The 16,018-nt window shown below is 40.8% G+C and overlaps 2 protein-coding genes and 1 pseudogene across 2 annotated transcripts; 1 reads left to right on the plus strand and 2 right to left on the minus strand.

Moving 5' to 3' along the window:
* Nucleotides 1-230: 230 nt before the first annotated feature.
* TAS2R4 (taste 2 receptor member 4) lies at nt 231-6,344 on the minus strand. Its single transcript, XM_074378989.1, has one exon. It carries the CDS (start codon nt 5,847-5,849, stop codon nt 4,950-4,952), a length of 900 nt encoding a protein of 299 aa, XP_074235090.1. The 5' UTR covers nt 5,850-6,344; the 3' UTR covers nt 231-4,949.
* Nucleotides 6,345-7,656: 1,312 nt separating this feature from the next.
* On the minus strand, nt 7,657-12,493 carry TAS2R3 (taste 2 receptor member 3). The gene has a single exon (XM_074378990.1). The coding sequence runs from the start codon at nt 12,480-12,482 to the stop codon at nt 11,532-11,534; it is 951 nt and encodes a 316-aa protein (XP_074235091.1). The 5' UTR covers nt 12,483-12,493; the 3' UTR covers nt 7,657-11,531.
* Nucleotides 12,494-13,086: 593 nt separating this feature from the next.
* Nucleotides 13,087-14,247, plus strand: LOC101053745 (heterogeneous nuclear ribonucleoprotein A1-like; annotated as a pseudogene).
* The last annotated feature ends 1,771 nt before the right edge of the window (nt 14,248-16,018 follow it).

Raw genomic sequence — 16,018 nt, forward strand, 5'->3', positions numbered from 1 at the left:
CTGATTCACTCTAATGACGTTTCTTTTGCTGTGCAGAAGCTGTGGAGTTTGATTAGGTCCCATTTGTCTATTTTGGCTTTTGTTGCCAATGCTTTTGGTGTTTTGGTCATGAAGTCCTTGCCTACGCCTATGTCCTGAATGGTTTTGCCTAGATTTTCTTCTAGGGTTTTTATGGTGTTAGGTCTGATGTTTAAGTCTTTAATCCATCTGGAGTTAATTGTAGTGTAAGGTGTCAGGAAGGGGTCCAGTTTCTGCTTTCTGCACATGGCTAGCCAGTTTTCCCAACACCATTTATTAAACAGGGAATCCTTTCACCATTGCTTGTTTTTTTTTAGGTTTGTCAAAGATCGGATGGTTGTAGATATGTTGTGTTTCCTCTGAGGCCTCTGTTCTGTTCCATTGGTCTATATCTCTGTTTTGGTACCAGTACCATGCTGCTTTGATTACTGTAGCCTTGTAGTATAGTTTGAAGTCCGGTAATGTGATGCCTCCTGCTTTGTTCTTTTTGCTTAGAATTGACTTGTATGCCAGGCAAATTCTTATACCAACATGGAATTTTTTTTTCACAATTTTTTCCTTGTGGAGCAAAACTGGCCTTGTGCTCTTCTCTTAGAGGGGGAAATAAATGTGTATCTGTGCCTTTTCTTAGACCAAATATCCAATTCCCTAGGGAGTTTTGTCAAGTTCCGCTTCCCCCTTCCACTCCATACCCAGAAGGAATGAAGGCAGAGTATATAACATTTGAAAAATAAGGATTCCCAGTGGACTCTGACGTACTTCTCACCCTCCCAGCCCTCTTTGAGAACCAGTGAACTAGACTAGATGATCCATCTCCAGCTTTAACTTGTAAAAAAAATTAAATTATTGAAAAATTTATTTAAAATGCCTTCAGTAAGCTTCAATTTCACCTAAAGACTGTGGCTTTTTGAGACTACCTTGAAAGTTACATTCTGTTCATGCTTTAAAAGACTCCTTTCTAATTATCTTTTCTCTTTTTTTAACAATTGAAAATGGTTTATCAACAGAATGCTAGTAACAATGATCAGAGAAACCCAAAGCCAGACATCTTTAGAATTGTTTAAGTGAAATTTAAGTGATATAAAGAAATCTTAAAAGTCTTTGAAATTTTTAAGAATTTCATTTAGTTCTTACAGAAATTGTATCTACCTTCTCATCATATTTCTATTGGCCTATTCCTTCCCAAGTAGCAACATTCAAAATAAATCTAATAATTTTTTCTTAATGTTACTACTTTTTCACTTAAAAACACATCTCATATAAATCTCAAGGCCTAAAAGTCCAGAGTCTTGTGACACCATAACATTCATTTCAGCTAAGGAAACCAAGCACGCACAATAATTTCATGCTTTCAGAGACTATACTTGAAGCTCTGAATCTATTCCTTCCTAGTTCTGCTATTATGAACCATTCATATGGCTTATTTGTGCCTTAATTTTCTCAATGGAAACAATAACTACCATACTAAAGAGGTTAGGACCAGCTTTAAAAAGTCACATGTGGAAATGTAGCTCATACAGTATTGGGCGTGTAGCAGTTAAAAGTTAAATGGCAGACCAGGCGCGGTGGCTCAAGCCTGTAATCCCGGCACTTTGGGAGGCCAAGGCGGGTGGATCACGAGGTCAAGAGATTGAGACCATCCTGGGCAACATGGTGAAACCCCATCTCTCTAAAAATACAAAAAATTAGCTGGGCATGGTTGCGTGTGCCTGTAATCCCAGCTACTCAGGAGGCTGAGGCAGGAGAATTGCCTGAACCCAGGAGGTGGAGGTTGCAGTGAGCCGAGATCACGCCATTGCACTCCAGCCTGGGTAACAAGAGTGAAACTCTGTCTCAAAAAAAAAAGTTAAATGGCAATGACTATGAGTTATAGTTACCACAATGAGTGTTTCATGAGGTTCTACACTGTTATGACACCTGCCCTTCACTTCAGAAAGTGACTTCTTAACAAAGCGTGTTTAGTCTCCCTCTATTCTCTACCTACTGCAGGAAAGGGAAGGGTAGACAGGATGTTATTTTTATTAGAGAGCCTGTACGTTACTGTGTCTTGAAAAAAATCAAACCAAAAGCCAAATTTTTTAAGTCCCTGGCTAATAAGTAGTTAGTGGTGGGTATTTAACAGAGCATATTAGAACAAGGAAAACTCTAAACACACAGCAGTCTTAAAAACTGTGCCCAGGGGGGACTTTGGGCAAGTGCCTAAGCAAAGACTGAAAACTTTCTTCAAACAGCAAAAATAGTCCTAACACAAAGACAACACATGCAAACCAGAGAGGGGAAAACTGAAGACAGTATAGGACAAACCAGCAAACTGGCAGAACTTTGCCAATACAAGGAAAAGAATCCAGACAAAGCAAGAAGACAATTCACTTACCTTTCTTAGTGAGGACAAACTAGATTTGGACCTCAGGACTCCTTCTCTGTCTTTTAGGTATGAGATAGATAGGTAGTTAGGTAGGTAAGTAGGTAGGTAGGTAGGTAGATAGACAGACAGACAGACAGACAGACAGACAGACAGATAGATAGACTGTCTATACTTCATATATTTTAAAATGTTTTTTGATTATATAAAAATGCTCATCACAGAAAGCTTAAAATATACAAAAAACTTATTCAATTCCTACCACCTAAAATAATTATTGTTTACATTTTGATGCGTTTCCTTTTAGATTTTTCTTCGTATATAGTCATTTTTACCCAAAAAATGATACTATACCACATGCACAGATTTTATTTCAATTTCACTTAGTAGGTCATATAAAAACATTCTTTGGGCCAGGTGCTGTGGCTCAGGCCTCTAATCCTAGAATTTGGGAGGCTGAGGTGGGTGGATCACGAGGTCAGGAGTTTGAGAACAGCCTGACTGACATGGTGAAACCCTGTCTCTACTAAAAATAAAACAATTAGCCAGGCACAGTGGCAGGCACCTGTAGTCCCAGCTACTCAGGAGGCTGAGGCTGGAGAATTGCTTGAACCTGGGAGGCAGAGGTTGCAGTGAGCCAAGATCATGCCACTGCACTCTAGCCTGAGGGAGAGAGCAAGACTCCATCTCAAAAAAAAAAAAAATGTTCTTTGACTGTAAGATGGTAAATACATACTATTTCACCACAAAATATATATTATATTTATACACATAATATATAATAATTATTATATATTCTTTATATACATATTATTGTGTATATTTAGAGTATAGCATAGGTTGTTTGACTAAGGTAACAGAGACCAAAAACCCAGCACCCGAAAGAATGGAGACACTGATTTCTCATAAACAGTCCTGGAGTTCAGGCTGGAGCAGTCCAGAGCTGGTGTGACAAGTCCACAGTGTCTAGAACCATGGAGCCAGCTCTGGGATGGAGAATTACTCCACTATCCTAAGCATTCACCTCATCTGCACTGTCCAAGATAGAAAATCCTGACATCAGATTCCAGTTCATGGAGAGGGTAAAGAAGAAAAGAGAAAAGAAGGGAAGCCAGGACTGTTCTGAAGCATTACCTAGAAACTATATACATCTTTTCTGCTCACAGACATGGCAATAATGTAATTTGCTGCCAAAATTCTGAATAGCCAACAATTTGATTACTATGGAAGAGAGGACAGAGAGCAGATACTGAGGGACCAACGAGGGTTTCTGCCACCCATTTAGAGTTCTTAAGACACAGTGTGCTTTTAATCACTCTCAGTAATCCTTTAATCTCTTACTCTTAAGATTTAACAGGATGAATACCTCTGGGTGTCATAGCACAAAATACTGGCTTTGGTAGTTTTTACTGAATATTGCAGTCAAAATTCTGGTGGCTAGAATAAGAAAAGTCTGGTAATTTATAAAACTTTAAGATTTATTTAGACATGTATAAATATTACATAAGCATTTTATGGACACAAAAAAATCCTAAATAGATACAAATCATGATTCCCCAATTCACATTCCAAAACCTGTCAACATCCCATCTTCAGACCCTCTTTCTTCTGGAACCACACTCTTGTCCCAACTCGAGAAACAACATTCTGGAGAAGAACTGTGCTGTGCACAAATGTAGAAGCAGATGAAATAAATTCACCCCAAGTCAAGCACTCCCATTACCTGTCCAGTGCTTCTCTGGCTTTCCACTGAATTCCATATCCTATGGTGAGGTACAGTATTTTGTAAATTTCTACTCATATGGTGTTAATTTCACTATTTGGTACTTGCCTTTGACCTTAGGCTGCCTCCCCTGGATTTTAAGATCTTTGGAACTATTCTGGATTCAGTTTCTTGAATACTAATCATTTCCCTCTACTTGCCAACTCTGGCACTATCCTCCTTTCCAGAACAAGTCTAGAAACTTAGAGTTTCTTGGTAGGAATAGCTCAGTTACTGTTATCCAGCAAGTGCGAGGACACTTTTTCTGTCTTGTCCCACAGTGTACACCTATTTCTTCTCACCTTTCTCTTTCTTCTTTTCTCTCTGAAACCTTCCTTTTTTCTTTTTCTCTTTGCACTGCACCCCCTTCCTTTGCTTTCAGTCAGTCTAGTGGCTCCCAGTGGCCACCTATCCACTGCTGAGCCCTTACTCGGGGCTCCTCAACTAAACCACAAGCATTAACTCATGTGCACCCCAATATATTCTCTAATTCAGAAGAATTTCCCATTATACTTTAATAGACAATAAAACAATGTGGTGATTTCCATTATCTGCGGATGCAATGGCCATGCAAAATGCATGATAAATAATGCCTCAAAAAAGTTTATTAGAGAATGTGTCTTATTTTAAAATATCTACATATCAAAAAAAAATTACAGAATGAACTGAAATACAGGCACTGAAAAGCCTAGGCTATCAGATGAGCAATCACAAAACTGAATTCCTCAGACTACTGGGAAAACTGCCAACAGAAAATCTTGCCCGTAAACCATCAGGTGAATCTAGGCATTGTTTACTGAAATTGCACTATTTTTTGAAACAAAAAATCTTCTTAGCTGTTGTTTTCAGTTTAGGATGTGTGATAATAATGAGAACAGAATGTCCTGGAGAGTAAAGGGTTGCAAAAACCATACAAATGAATTTGGCCCCCATACTCATCCCTACATAAAAGGGGAGATAATGGAGCACTGTGGCAACTGAATACGGTATGTAGAGGATGAGGAAATAGATCATCAGCTTCATAGCACCTACATGAGCTTCCATCTGGGGATTCCAGAAACCAGTGGCATTTCTCTGCATCTTCTGTGTATGCCTCCTCAAGGAGTATATTAGCAAGGAAGCCGAAGTCACATTAATGATGAACTGGGGAAATGAGCTCAAGAATAAAGAGACCACTAAAGACAAGATGTCATCATTGACATTAAATGATGTGTCATTTCTCTTAGTCACAAGTTGAGGAACAGGTGATGTCTGGCTAAGTATGATGTACAGGAAAGTGGTGAAAGCAGAAATCAGCACAGAGGCCAGCAGCAGCCTGGGAGTCTTTGGGGAGATAGTCCGCTTCAGCAGGAAAAACACTGAGTGTTGGAAGTTAGTAATCTTCACACAGTACAAGCTGTTGAGCAAGGTCACAAACCAGACACTGGTCGAGTCCAAAAACATCCAACACAACATAAAAAAAGCAGACAGGTAGACTGACCTTCCAGTATTTGAAGACATGACGTAGATGGTGTTCAGCAGAAGTAGTCCCAGCAGAAGAAACCTGGTGATGCCCAAGCTGAACAGGATCCTATCAGAAGAGGAGATTCTGTGGCTTTTGACCCAAGTTTTGCAACTGACCACTGTAATAAACAGACTCATAATGATTCCTACAAAATTTAAAATAAGTGAGGCAATAGTAGCAGATAAATAAAGTAACTCCTGCATCTTTACGCATTGAGGAGTCAGCAGTTACGGTGCTGATAGTGGAGGCAGGAGAAATACCGAAATGTATAAGCAGACGCCGATATCCAGCCAGAAAAGACATCTCTTTTTTAATTTTTCCCCAGAGTGGCAAATGAGCCATCCATGATCTAAGGGCCAGCTGCTTTTACTGAGATGCAAATCTTCCGAGGATTGCATTACTATTTCTTCCTTTGTATCCTATTCTCCTTAGAAATGTCTAATTACATTTCTCTGATGACCAGTGATGATGAGCATTTTTTCATATGTTTGTTGGCCTCCTGTATGTCTTCTTTTGTAAAGTATCTGTTCATATCCTTTGCCCATTTTTGAATGGGCATGTTTGTTTTTTTCTTGTAGATCTGCTTTAGTTCTTTGTAAATTCTGGATATCAGCCCCTTGTCAGATGGGTAGACTGCAAAAATTTTTTCCCATTCTGTTGGTTGCCGATTCACTCTACTGACTGTTTCTTTTGCCGTGCAGAAGCTGTGGAGTTTGATTAGGTCCCATTTGTCTATTTTGGCTTTTGTTGCCATTGCTTTTGGCGTTTTGGTCATGAAGTCCTTGCCTACACCTATGTCCTGAATGGTTTTGCCTAGATTTTCTTCTAAGGTTTTTATGGTATTAGGTCTGATGTTTAAGTCTTTAATCCATCTGGAGTTAATTTTGGTGTAAGGTGTCAGGAAGGGGTCCTGTTTCTGCTTTCTGCACATGGCTAGCCAGTTTTCCCAACACCATTTATTAAACAGGGAGTCCTTTCCCCATTGCTTGTTTTTGTCAGGTTTGTCGAAGATCAGATGGTTGTGGGTATGTTGTATTTCCTGTGAGGCCTCTGTTCTGTTCCATTGGTCTATATCTCTGTTTTGGTACCAGTACCATGCTGTTTTGATTACTGTAGCCTTGTAGTATAGTTTGAAGTCCGGTAGTGTGATGCCTCCCGCTTTGTTCTTTTTGCTTAGAATTGACTTGGCTATGCGGGCTCTCTTTTGGTTCCATATGAAGTTTAAGGTGTTTTTTTCCAGTTAGAATGGCGATCATTAAAAAATCGGGAAACAACAGATGCTGGAGAGGATGTGGAGAAATAGGAACACTTTTACACTGTTGGTGGGAATGTAAATTAATTCAACCATTGTGGAAGACAGTGTGGCGATTCCTCAAGGACCTAAAAATAGAAATCCCATTTGACCCAGCAATCCCATTACTGGGTATATATCCAAAGGATTATAAATCATTCTACTACAAGGACACGTGCACACGAATGTTCATTGCAGCACTGTTTACAATAGCAAAGACCGGGAACCAACCCAAATGCCCAACGATGATAGACTGGATAGGGAAAATGTGGTACATATACACCATGGAATATTATGCAGCCATCAAAAACGATGAGTTCACGTCCTTTATAGGGACATGGATGAACCTGGAAACCATCATTCTCAGCAAACTGACACAAGAGCAGAAAATCAAACACCGTATATTCTCGCTCATAGGCGGGTGTTGAACAATGAGAACACATGGACACAGGGAGGGGAGCACTACACACTGGGGTCTGTTGGGGGGAAATGGGGGAGGGGTGGGGGGTGGGGAGGTGGGAAGAGATAGCATGGGGAGAAATGACAGATACAGGTGAGGGGACGGAAGGCAGCAAAGCACACTGCCATGTGTGTACCTATGCAACAATCTTGCATGTTCATCACATGTACCCCAAAACCTAAAATGCAATAAAAAAAAAAAAAGAAAAAGAAAAAAAAAAAAAAAAAAAAAAAAAAAAAAAAAAAAGAAATGTCTAATTACAACAAGCCTAGGTGATCCCAGGCGTCACTCCAAGAGCAGGAGGGCAAGAGGGAGGAGTCACAGCAGGCTCCAAAAACTGAGAATCCAAATCAGAGACCTCTAGTCCAACCATGTTTCTGTCACTGCTTCACAGTAAAGTGTTTCTTCCTAAATATGCCAGAATATGGTGGAAATCCTCATTCCTCACTCCTAACCACCCACCTCCTATCCACATATTCATGGATGACCAGAACCTAATTTCTCTCTCCCATCTAATCTGCTGCTGCCACAACCAGTTTCTCCAACTGTAATTCTGGCCATGCCTATGCCACTCTTTCACTTTGGCACCTCTAGTGATTTACAGTGATCTCATAGATCAAGATCAAAGACCCAATACCTTCTTGAGGAAATCTTTCTCAATTAATCCCATCCTTTCATGATGGTTCCTTTGTTTTGCATTCTCTAGCTACATATATAGATTTGTGCCATAACCATTTGCTGTGTTCTAGTTTTTCTTAGAAAAAATCAAGTCAGCCCTTGTGGGTGTTCCCTTTATAAATCTGGATTTATATTTAGATCACATGCAGCTGTTTTCTCTTAGGCACTTAACTGTCAATCCAGGTACCCTGAAATGAGATACACAGTAATGCATTAATTGTAATTTTATGAGTCAAATAGCTAGGCATCTCATTGCTGGATTTCTCTGTACTTGCTCAGATGGGATATGGCACAATATCCCTGGCAAAGGATATTATGGAGGGCCATAGGTGAATGCAAGAATATGGCATCTCTTACCTACTCTAGCAGTTGAATGAAACCAAGGTATAATCCTGGATGCAGCCACATATGTTACCAAACTAGCATCAAAGTACAGCACAAAGTCCTACTGCCAAGTCCAAACAGAAATAGGCAAGAAAAAGGAGCTAAGATAAAATGATAATCAGGTCCAGAAGAGGGGAATAAATTCTTGAGGCCCTTTAAGACAGATGACAGGAAGGCAAGCCTGGAAAAATTTTCTGACCTGGTGCCCAGGTGCTTACAGAAGCTTTCTATTCAGAACTAATAAGCACTGAGACTATGACTAAAAGGAAAATTATAGCACAGAGTTCCAATTAATTATCCATAAAATAGATGGCTGCATTAAAGTAATGATGGTGAAATATTACTAACATCACATTTGAATAGAATAAATAATATAGAGTAAGCCACAAGAAATAAATGTGGCTGAAAGAGCAGGAATCCTAGAATTGATAGTAACAGTCTCTATCCAGAATGTGATATACCAAACTGTTGGGTTCTTTGTAGGAGGAAGTGCTATAATTAAGATGTGTAAGGTTAGCTAGCACGATCAATGAATGAACTCATTCCGTTAGAAATTATTTCCACAAGCATCGATATAGAAAAAGTATTAACAGAACCCTTTCTTCCTCTGAATGAGAATTTGACCTACAAGTAAACTTTCTAGCTGTTTTTTTTTTTAATCAACCCGATAAGGCCAAAATTACCTGGTGGAGGATTCCCATGTATATCAGCAAAATAGAACTGCCTTAGTGCTCCACAGTGCTCCACCACTGGCTGGGAGGAAATGTGGCCTCATGGTAGTGGATCTCCAAAGCTAGCACCGTCAGCCAATTGTGCCTCCACAGCAGAGTTCTGAGCACACATTTTCATGGCTGCCACAAAAGGGATCTAAAGAGAAAGATCACCTGCATCATCAGGACCCTCAAGACAGGATGATTCCTTTGTTTTACCTGAAGCATCTGTTCCAGTGATGCAGAAATTAAACACTTGCTTCTATGTCTTTATTACCCACTAAATGTAATGTTTTTGAGAACAGGAACAATGTTCAAGGAACAAGCATCTCATACAGTGCTTGGTCTCAGACAGTGTCTCACACAATGCTTCGTGCACAGTAAGTATGAAATAAATGTTTGTGAGAGGAAGGAATGAACTGGAATCAAGGTTAGCCAGAATCAAAATGAAGCAATAAATGTATTCATTCCTGGAATATTACAGCAACATCCAGACACTTGCCAGAACTCATCCGTTTCTCAAGGGGATCTGCAAACTGGGCAATAAGAGGAGAAGCCTGAAAAGCCAAGGACAATTCAGAAATCTTTCCTCTCTGGCTATGAACACCGTCTGGCCACAAATGGAAACTGAGGCTAGACAGAACACGGCCAGGAAACTCCACTCAAGAACTCCTGAAATTATGTATTTCAGAGTTAACCTGGAAATGTTGCCTAGACCACTGGCCCAGCTCCACCAAGTCACAATGACAATTTATAGTGGGGCCAACAAAATGTACTCACTCTGCAAGCTCAAATGTATTGTGAACAAGTCAGTTCTTTATTTTATCTAGCAGTAATGTGATTTTTCTCCTGAGCCCCCACCTGCTGCCCGGGGAGGTGTTTGCCAATGGGATAATGCACACTGTGCAGACCAAAGGGTGTTTTATTCCTGTCATTTTAGAAATGAAGATGTAAATCCCAGAACAACCCTAAAATTAACTTCTGGTTACGTCTGACCAAATGTCCAATCACGTAATGTAATACTCCTCCTTATTATGTCAAAATATGCTCCTTTTCACCAAATAACAACAGCAACAACGATAGCAGTTTTATTGTATATTTACTCCGTGTAGCACTCTAAGCACTTTCCATGTGTTAATTCACTCATTCCTTCCAGCAACCTTATCCCAACACACACACTCACACACAGACACAATTACTATTTCTATTTCACAAGTGAAGAAAGTTAGAGACTGGTTAAGAAGTTTCCCCAAGGTCAGCCAGTTCAAAAGGGCCAAAGCCAGATTTAAACACAAGTTGTGTGGTTTCAGGGTCCACATTCTTAGCCACAAACACTCCACTTCTGAGAGCCCCATTAGTGCTAGAAATCCACATTTCTGAATAATGCCATGTATCCTAAATGAAGATGTTTACGTATTTGAGAAGTCTTCAGGATATTAAGCAATATCTTTTCATTGACATGTCAAAATTGTTAACAGGAAGTAAATCAAGGCCTAAATATAATTGATTAAACTTATAAAATGTGCTTCTATTACATTTGATAAAACTGGAATTTTAAAACTGGGTAGGTATCTTGGTCAAAAACAAAAAATAAAAATAAAACTACTTGGTCTTTTGCCCAATCTACAAAATAATTACTTGAAAACGTACTTTAGCAGAATGATCATGAAATGCAAGACTGAATTGGAATCTAGAATCCAAAGGTCTTGATCTTCTTTCCAACGTTTTCATCATCACACGATGAGTTTTTAGAAACTGGAATCATTTAGAAATTGCTGTTGTTGCACAATCCAATATTAGCTACAATAATAGCCTTCACTTACTGAGTACTTTACACAACACACTATGCTAAAATGGCCAGTAGAGATCAGAACAGGGGATCAGACAGATAATTAAAGTAACTCATCTGAGGCCAAAAATCTTGACCAGAAGCAGAATTCAAACCCACATCTAAAGGACTGCAAAACTTTTGCTCTTTCCTTCAAGTCTGCTATGTAATTTTATGTTTATCACTGTTAGTATCTAATTTAAGTTGAAACTAGTAATCAGAGTCACTACGTTGAGCTGATGATTTTTAAAACACTGCACCATGTGTTTAGTGAGAGTGCTCTCACAACATTGTCATTTCCAAAACACTACTATACTCCTGCACCCTCCCCACTCCACAACCACCATACAGAGAGAGGCCGTGAGAAGCATGGCTTTTGCCTTGAAACAGGTCCCCAGGGACCAGAGGCAAAGCAATCAGTGTTTCTCTCCTAGTGATGTTATGGAACTGGTACCATAGGAGGGTCTGGAAAAGTCCTGTAGTCTTGAGCCAGGCCACAAGGCTCACAGGCTCCACTGCATGCCTTTTGTTACTCTAAGAGAAAATGAGTCCCTTGGCTCTGGGCTTCAGATGACCAGACTCACACCGGAGCATCTCTACAAATGTCTGCTTCAGCTTGTTGTTCCCCAGAATGAGAATACATGAATGGACAGCAGGACAAAACATCGTAATTACTTCGCCAATCATCACAGCCACCTTGGGTTTTGGTAGGAAACGACTAGACGATGCAACTAAAAAGGCAAGAAAGTAAAGTAAGATGAGAAAAAAGAAGGAAAGGATGATTCTCATGGCCCTCTTGTGGGCTTCTGTGCTTGGATCTCTGGAGCTCGTACCATTTTGCAGCATCTGCCGTCTGTGCCTCCCCAGGGAGAAGACGAGCAGAGAGTAGGTGGCCAAGGACACAATTAAGGGAGGCAGGTTCCACAAAGTCCCAAGAACATGGATCAGATAGTACTCACTCATCTTCTTTCTGAAATGTTCAGTCATATTCCTGGTGCCCTCAATTCCCCTAAGGACAGAATAGAACTTAAACTCATTGGTCAGAGATACAGTACTACCACAGGATAAGAGCAGTGCACCCAACAGCATCCATACAATCACCCTAGAAACTCTCCACTTGAGCCAGAGGAATGTGGGGTGAGAGAAACTGGCGATTTTCAGGCAGTAGAAGACACCAAGACAGGTGGCAAGCCAAATGTTCAGATGGTTCATAAACGTCCAGAAAACATCAATAATTTGCATTGGTATCCCTGAATCATGTGCGTTGGGAAAGAATACCATTAAAAAACCATCAGTCAAGAGAATCCATAGCAGAATGATCCTCGAGAGTGCCAGGTTGGTGATGATGAAGTCAGACAAAGACATTTTCTTGGTCTTGAACCAGCTCCTACCATTGACTAACCCAATGAAACCATTAACTAGAATTCCCAGGGTAAACTGAATGCCACACAGAAACAGAAACACCCCCTCGGTGAGTCGCATCATGTCAGCAATTAGGCAGTCCTGACCTTTGTTCTTTCTGTTGATACGTAGATTCTCCTCACTGATTTGATATTTTTCTCATAAATCTGCCCCCCTACCTGTTGCTTCACTGTACCTGTCTCTTATCTCTGCCCAATTTAGTCTGTCGTAGAGCACAATTTAGGGAATCCTCTCTGGCTCTTTCAGGTTAGCCTGTCCTCTTCACAGATGATATATGAATTGTCACGTTCCATCTATGATCCTAAACTTAGCAGCTCTTTGTTAAAATGCAAATGAGTAGTATCCAGTGTCACGTAGAGAAGGAAGAGATCTAGATCACAAAGATGATGGAGGACTTGGACTCAATTTCAAAGAGTGTAGGGCTCTGAGCCACCCAAAACAGAAAAATGAGCGGCACCAAATGGAGGAGGCTCAGAATTACCCAGAAGAGTGAAAAGTCTCACTCCTCAGGACGGAAAGCTCAGAGATACAGAAAAGGAATTCCACTAGGAGCCACTATCCACCTGGAGTGAGGTTTAAGTGCATAAAATTTTGAAAGTTCAGTGCCATTGATCCTGGATTAGAATGGAAAGGCATGCTCCTTGGAGCCTGGCTTACATCCAGAGAGATGGCAGTAAGCTACAAGCCAGAAAGAGAAGCCTCACCAGAAAGTGGCCAAGCTTACACCCTGATCTTGGACTTACAGTGGAAAGTCTCCCACTCTGTATTTCTAGTCTGCTATAATACTGCCAAGCAAGCGTAAGAACAACACTTCTGAGATACGTTCGTCACTTTGCTCCTTTCTGCTCGTGGACGCCGCCGAAGAAGCATCGTTAAAATCTCATTTCTCCCTGAGATCGCATCTAAGTCAGAGTCTCCTAAAGAGCTGGAACAGCTGAGGAAGCTCTTCATTGGAGGGCTAAGCTTTGAAACAACCGATGAGAGCCTCAGGAGCCATTTTGAGCAACAGGGAACGCTGACAGACTGTGTGGTAATGAGAGATCCAAACACCAAGCTCCAGGGGCTTTGGGTTCGTCACGTATGCAGCTGTCGAGGAGGTGGATGCAGCCATGAATGCAAGGCCACACAAAGTGGATGGAAGAGTTGTGGAACCAGAGAGACCTGTCTCAAGAGAAGATTCTCAAAGACCAGGTGCCCACTTAACTGTGAAAAAAAATATTTGTTGGTGGCATTAGACACCAAAGAACATCACCTAAGAGATTACTTCGAACAGTATGGAGAAATTGAAGTGACTGACATCATGACTGACCAAGGCAGTGGCAAGAAAAGGGGCTTTGCCTTTGTGACCTTTGACGACCATGACTCCGTGGATAAGATTGTCATTCAGAAATACCATACTGTGAATGGCAACAGCTGTGAAGTCAGGAAAGCCCTGTCAAAGCAAGAAATGGTTAGTGCTTCATCCAGCCAAAGAGGTCAGAGTGCTTCTGGAAACTTTGGTGGTGGTCGTGGAGGTGGTTTCGGTGGGAATGACGACTTTGGTCATGGAGGAAACTTCAGTGGTCATGGTGGCTTTGGTGGCAGCCATCATGGTGGTGGATATGGTGGCAGTGGGGATGGCGATAATGGATTTGGTAATGTTGGAGGCAGTTTTGGAGGTGGTGGAAGTTACAATGATTTTGGCAGTTAAAACAATCAGTCTTCAAATTTTGGACCCATGAAGGGAGGAAACTTTGGAGGCAGAAGCTCTGGCCCCTGTGGTGGTGGCGGCCAATACTTTGCCAAACCACGAAACCAAGGTGGCTATGGCAGTGGCAGAAGATTTTAATTAGGAAACAAAGCTTGGCAGAAGAGGAGGGCCAGAGAAGTGACAGGGAAGCTATAGGTCACAACAGATTTGTGAACTCAGCCAAGCACAGTGGTGGCAGGGCCTAGCTGCTACAAAGACATGATTTAGACAAATACTCATGTGTATGGGCAAAAAACTCGAGGACTGTATTTGTGACTAATTGTATAACAGGTTATTTTAGTTTCTGTTCTGTGGAAAGTGTAAAGCATTCCAATAAAGGGTTTTCATGTAGATTTTTTTTTTTTTCTTTTTTTGGCACCCATGCTGTTGATTGCTAAATGTAATAGTCTGATCGTGATGCTGAATGAGTGTCTTTTTTAAAAAACAAAAAAAAAAAAACAAAAAGAACAACACTTCTGTTCTTAACCTAAGCACTCCTCTATTTAACACGGAGCTATTAAGGATCTTCATTCAGGACTATATGCAGAGTTAAACAGTACTTATTTTATGTTAAACCATGCTTATGTTCACTCTTTTTAAAACTAATTGCTAATGTTTGTGTATTTTTTATGCCCTACTCCCTTCCCTAAATTTAATGAGACATCAGTTTAAAACCTGAAAGACTGTGGGAGCAAAGATAAGATTTTACTTCTAATTGCCGTGGAAGGTCATGTAAGAGGAAAGGTGAGAGTAAAGAGCTGATCATATAGATGGCGATAAAGTCAACAATGTGTGAATAAGGAAGAATTAGGTTTAAGTACAAAACACAAATAAGTGGCTTAGAGTAGAGGTATATTTGTGTCTCCCAAAGCAGTCCAGAGGCAAACTGTCCAGGCTGGTATGGTGGTTCCATGGTGATCACCGATCCCAGCTTCTTCTATCTTCCATTCTGAAGATTACCTTATGGTCCAACATGGCAACTGGAGATCCAGCCATAAAATGTCCACATTTCAGACAAAAAAGAAAAAGTTGTGAGATGAGAATCTGAGGAAGTACACAGGATATGCCTCCCAAGAGTCAGCTCATAGAAAAACTTCCCTGAGAGCATCGCCAAATGACTTCTGCCTATAGCCCCTTGGCAACCCCTAGCTGAAAGGAACAGGAATGCAGTACATGAGCTGTTTATCCTGTCACATATGAGTTCTATACATACGGAAAGGACAATGGATACTGGGTAGTGCACTGATCATGTTTATATTCTGTATTTTATGCTCTGACACTTTCAGGCCTTGCAGATTCAGAGAAGACTTGCCCTCCAAGGTTAGCTAATTCCTAGAGTTAACAAACAACTTGCCTGAGAAAACACCTTTGACAAGCAAACCAGCCAATCCTGAATCCATACTGCCCCTCCCCATCTACCTGCTTTGCTTAGGAAACAGAAAAGGAGTCCAGGAAACTATGACTCGCCTTCAATCACTCCAGGGCCAGGCACCTGATAACCAGGTTATCTAGGGACCATCTCAAGAGCCTGGAGCCTGCTGAAATTATTCAAACTACCAAATCCTAAACTTGCTCACCAGTGCCTTACTCAGTGCTTCTCTATGAAAAATACAACGAAGGCTCTGTCTCATGCTTTCCCCCTCCTTCTTCCTCCTGACCACTCCAGTGTTTCCCTGAGCAGCCCGCAGGGCACAGCATGTCACCTCCTATTGGGAACTGTGAAATAAAAGACTCTTCTTTCAAAGCTGTTGTCTCTGTGTCTATCATCTTACCATACATGATTAAAGCAAGTCCCAGCTACATCTTAAAACAGGTGGGCAACTGGAAATCTTTTCTAAAATGTGGTTTTCTAAAACAGAAAGCTGGAATC

This window comes from Saimiri boliviensis, chromosome 10 (genome assembly GCF_048565385.1).
Source record: "Saimiri boliviensis isolate mSaiBol1 chromosome 10, mSaiBol1.pri, whole genome shotgun sequence".
Lineage (NCBI taxonomy): Eukaryota > Metazoa > Chordata > Mammalia > Primates > Cebidae > Saimiri > Saimiri boliviensis.

What these genes read in the sequence shown, in the direction of transcription:
- TAS2R4 (XM_074378989.1), bottom strand. Translation starts at nt 5,849, where the DNA reads ATGCAGGAGTTACTTTATTTATCTGCTACTATTGCCTCACTTATTTTA.
- TAS2R3 (XM_074378990.1), bottom strand. Translation starts at nt 12,482, where the DNA reads ATGATGCGACTCACCGAGGGGGTGTTTCTGTTTCTGTGTGGCATTCAG.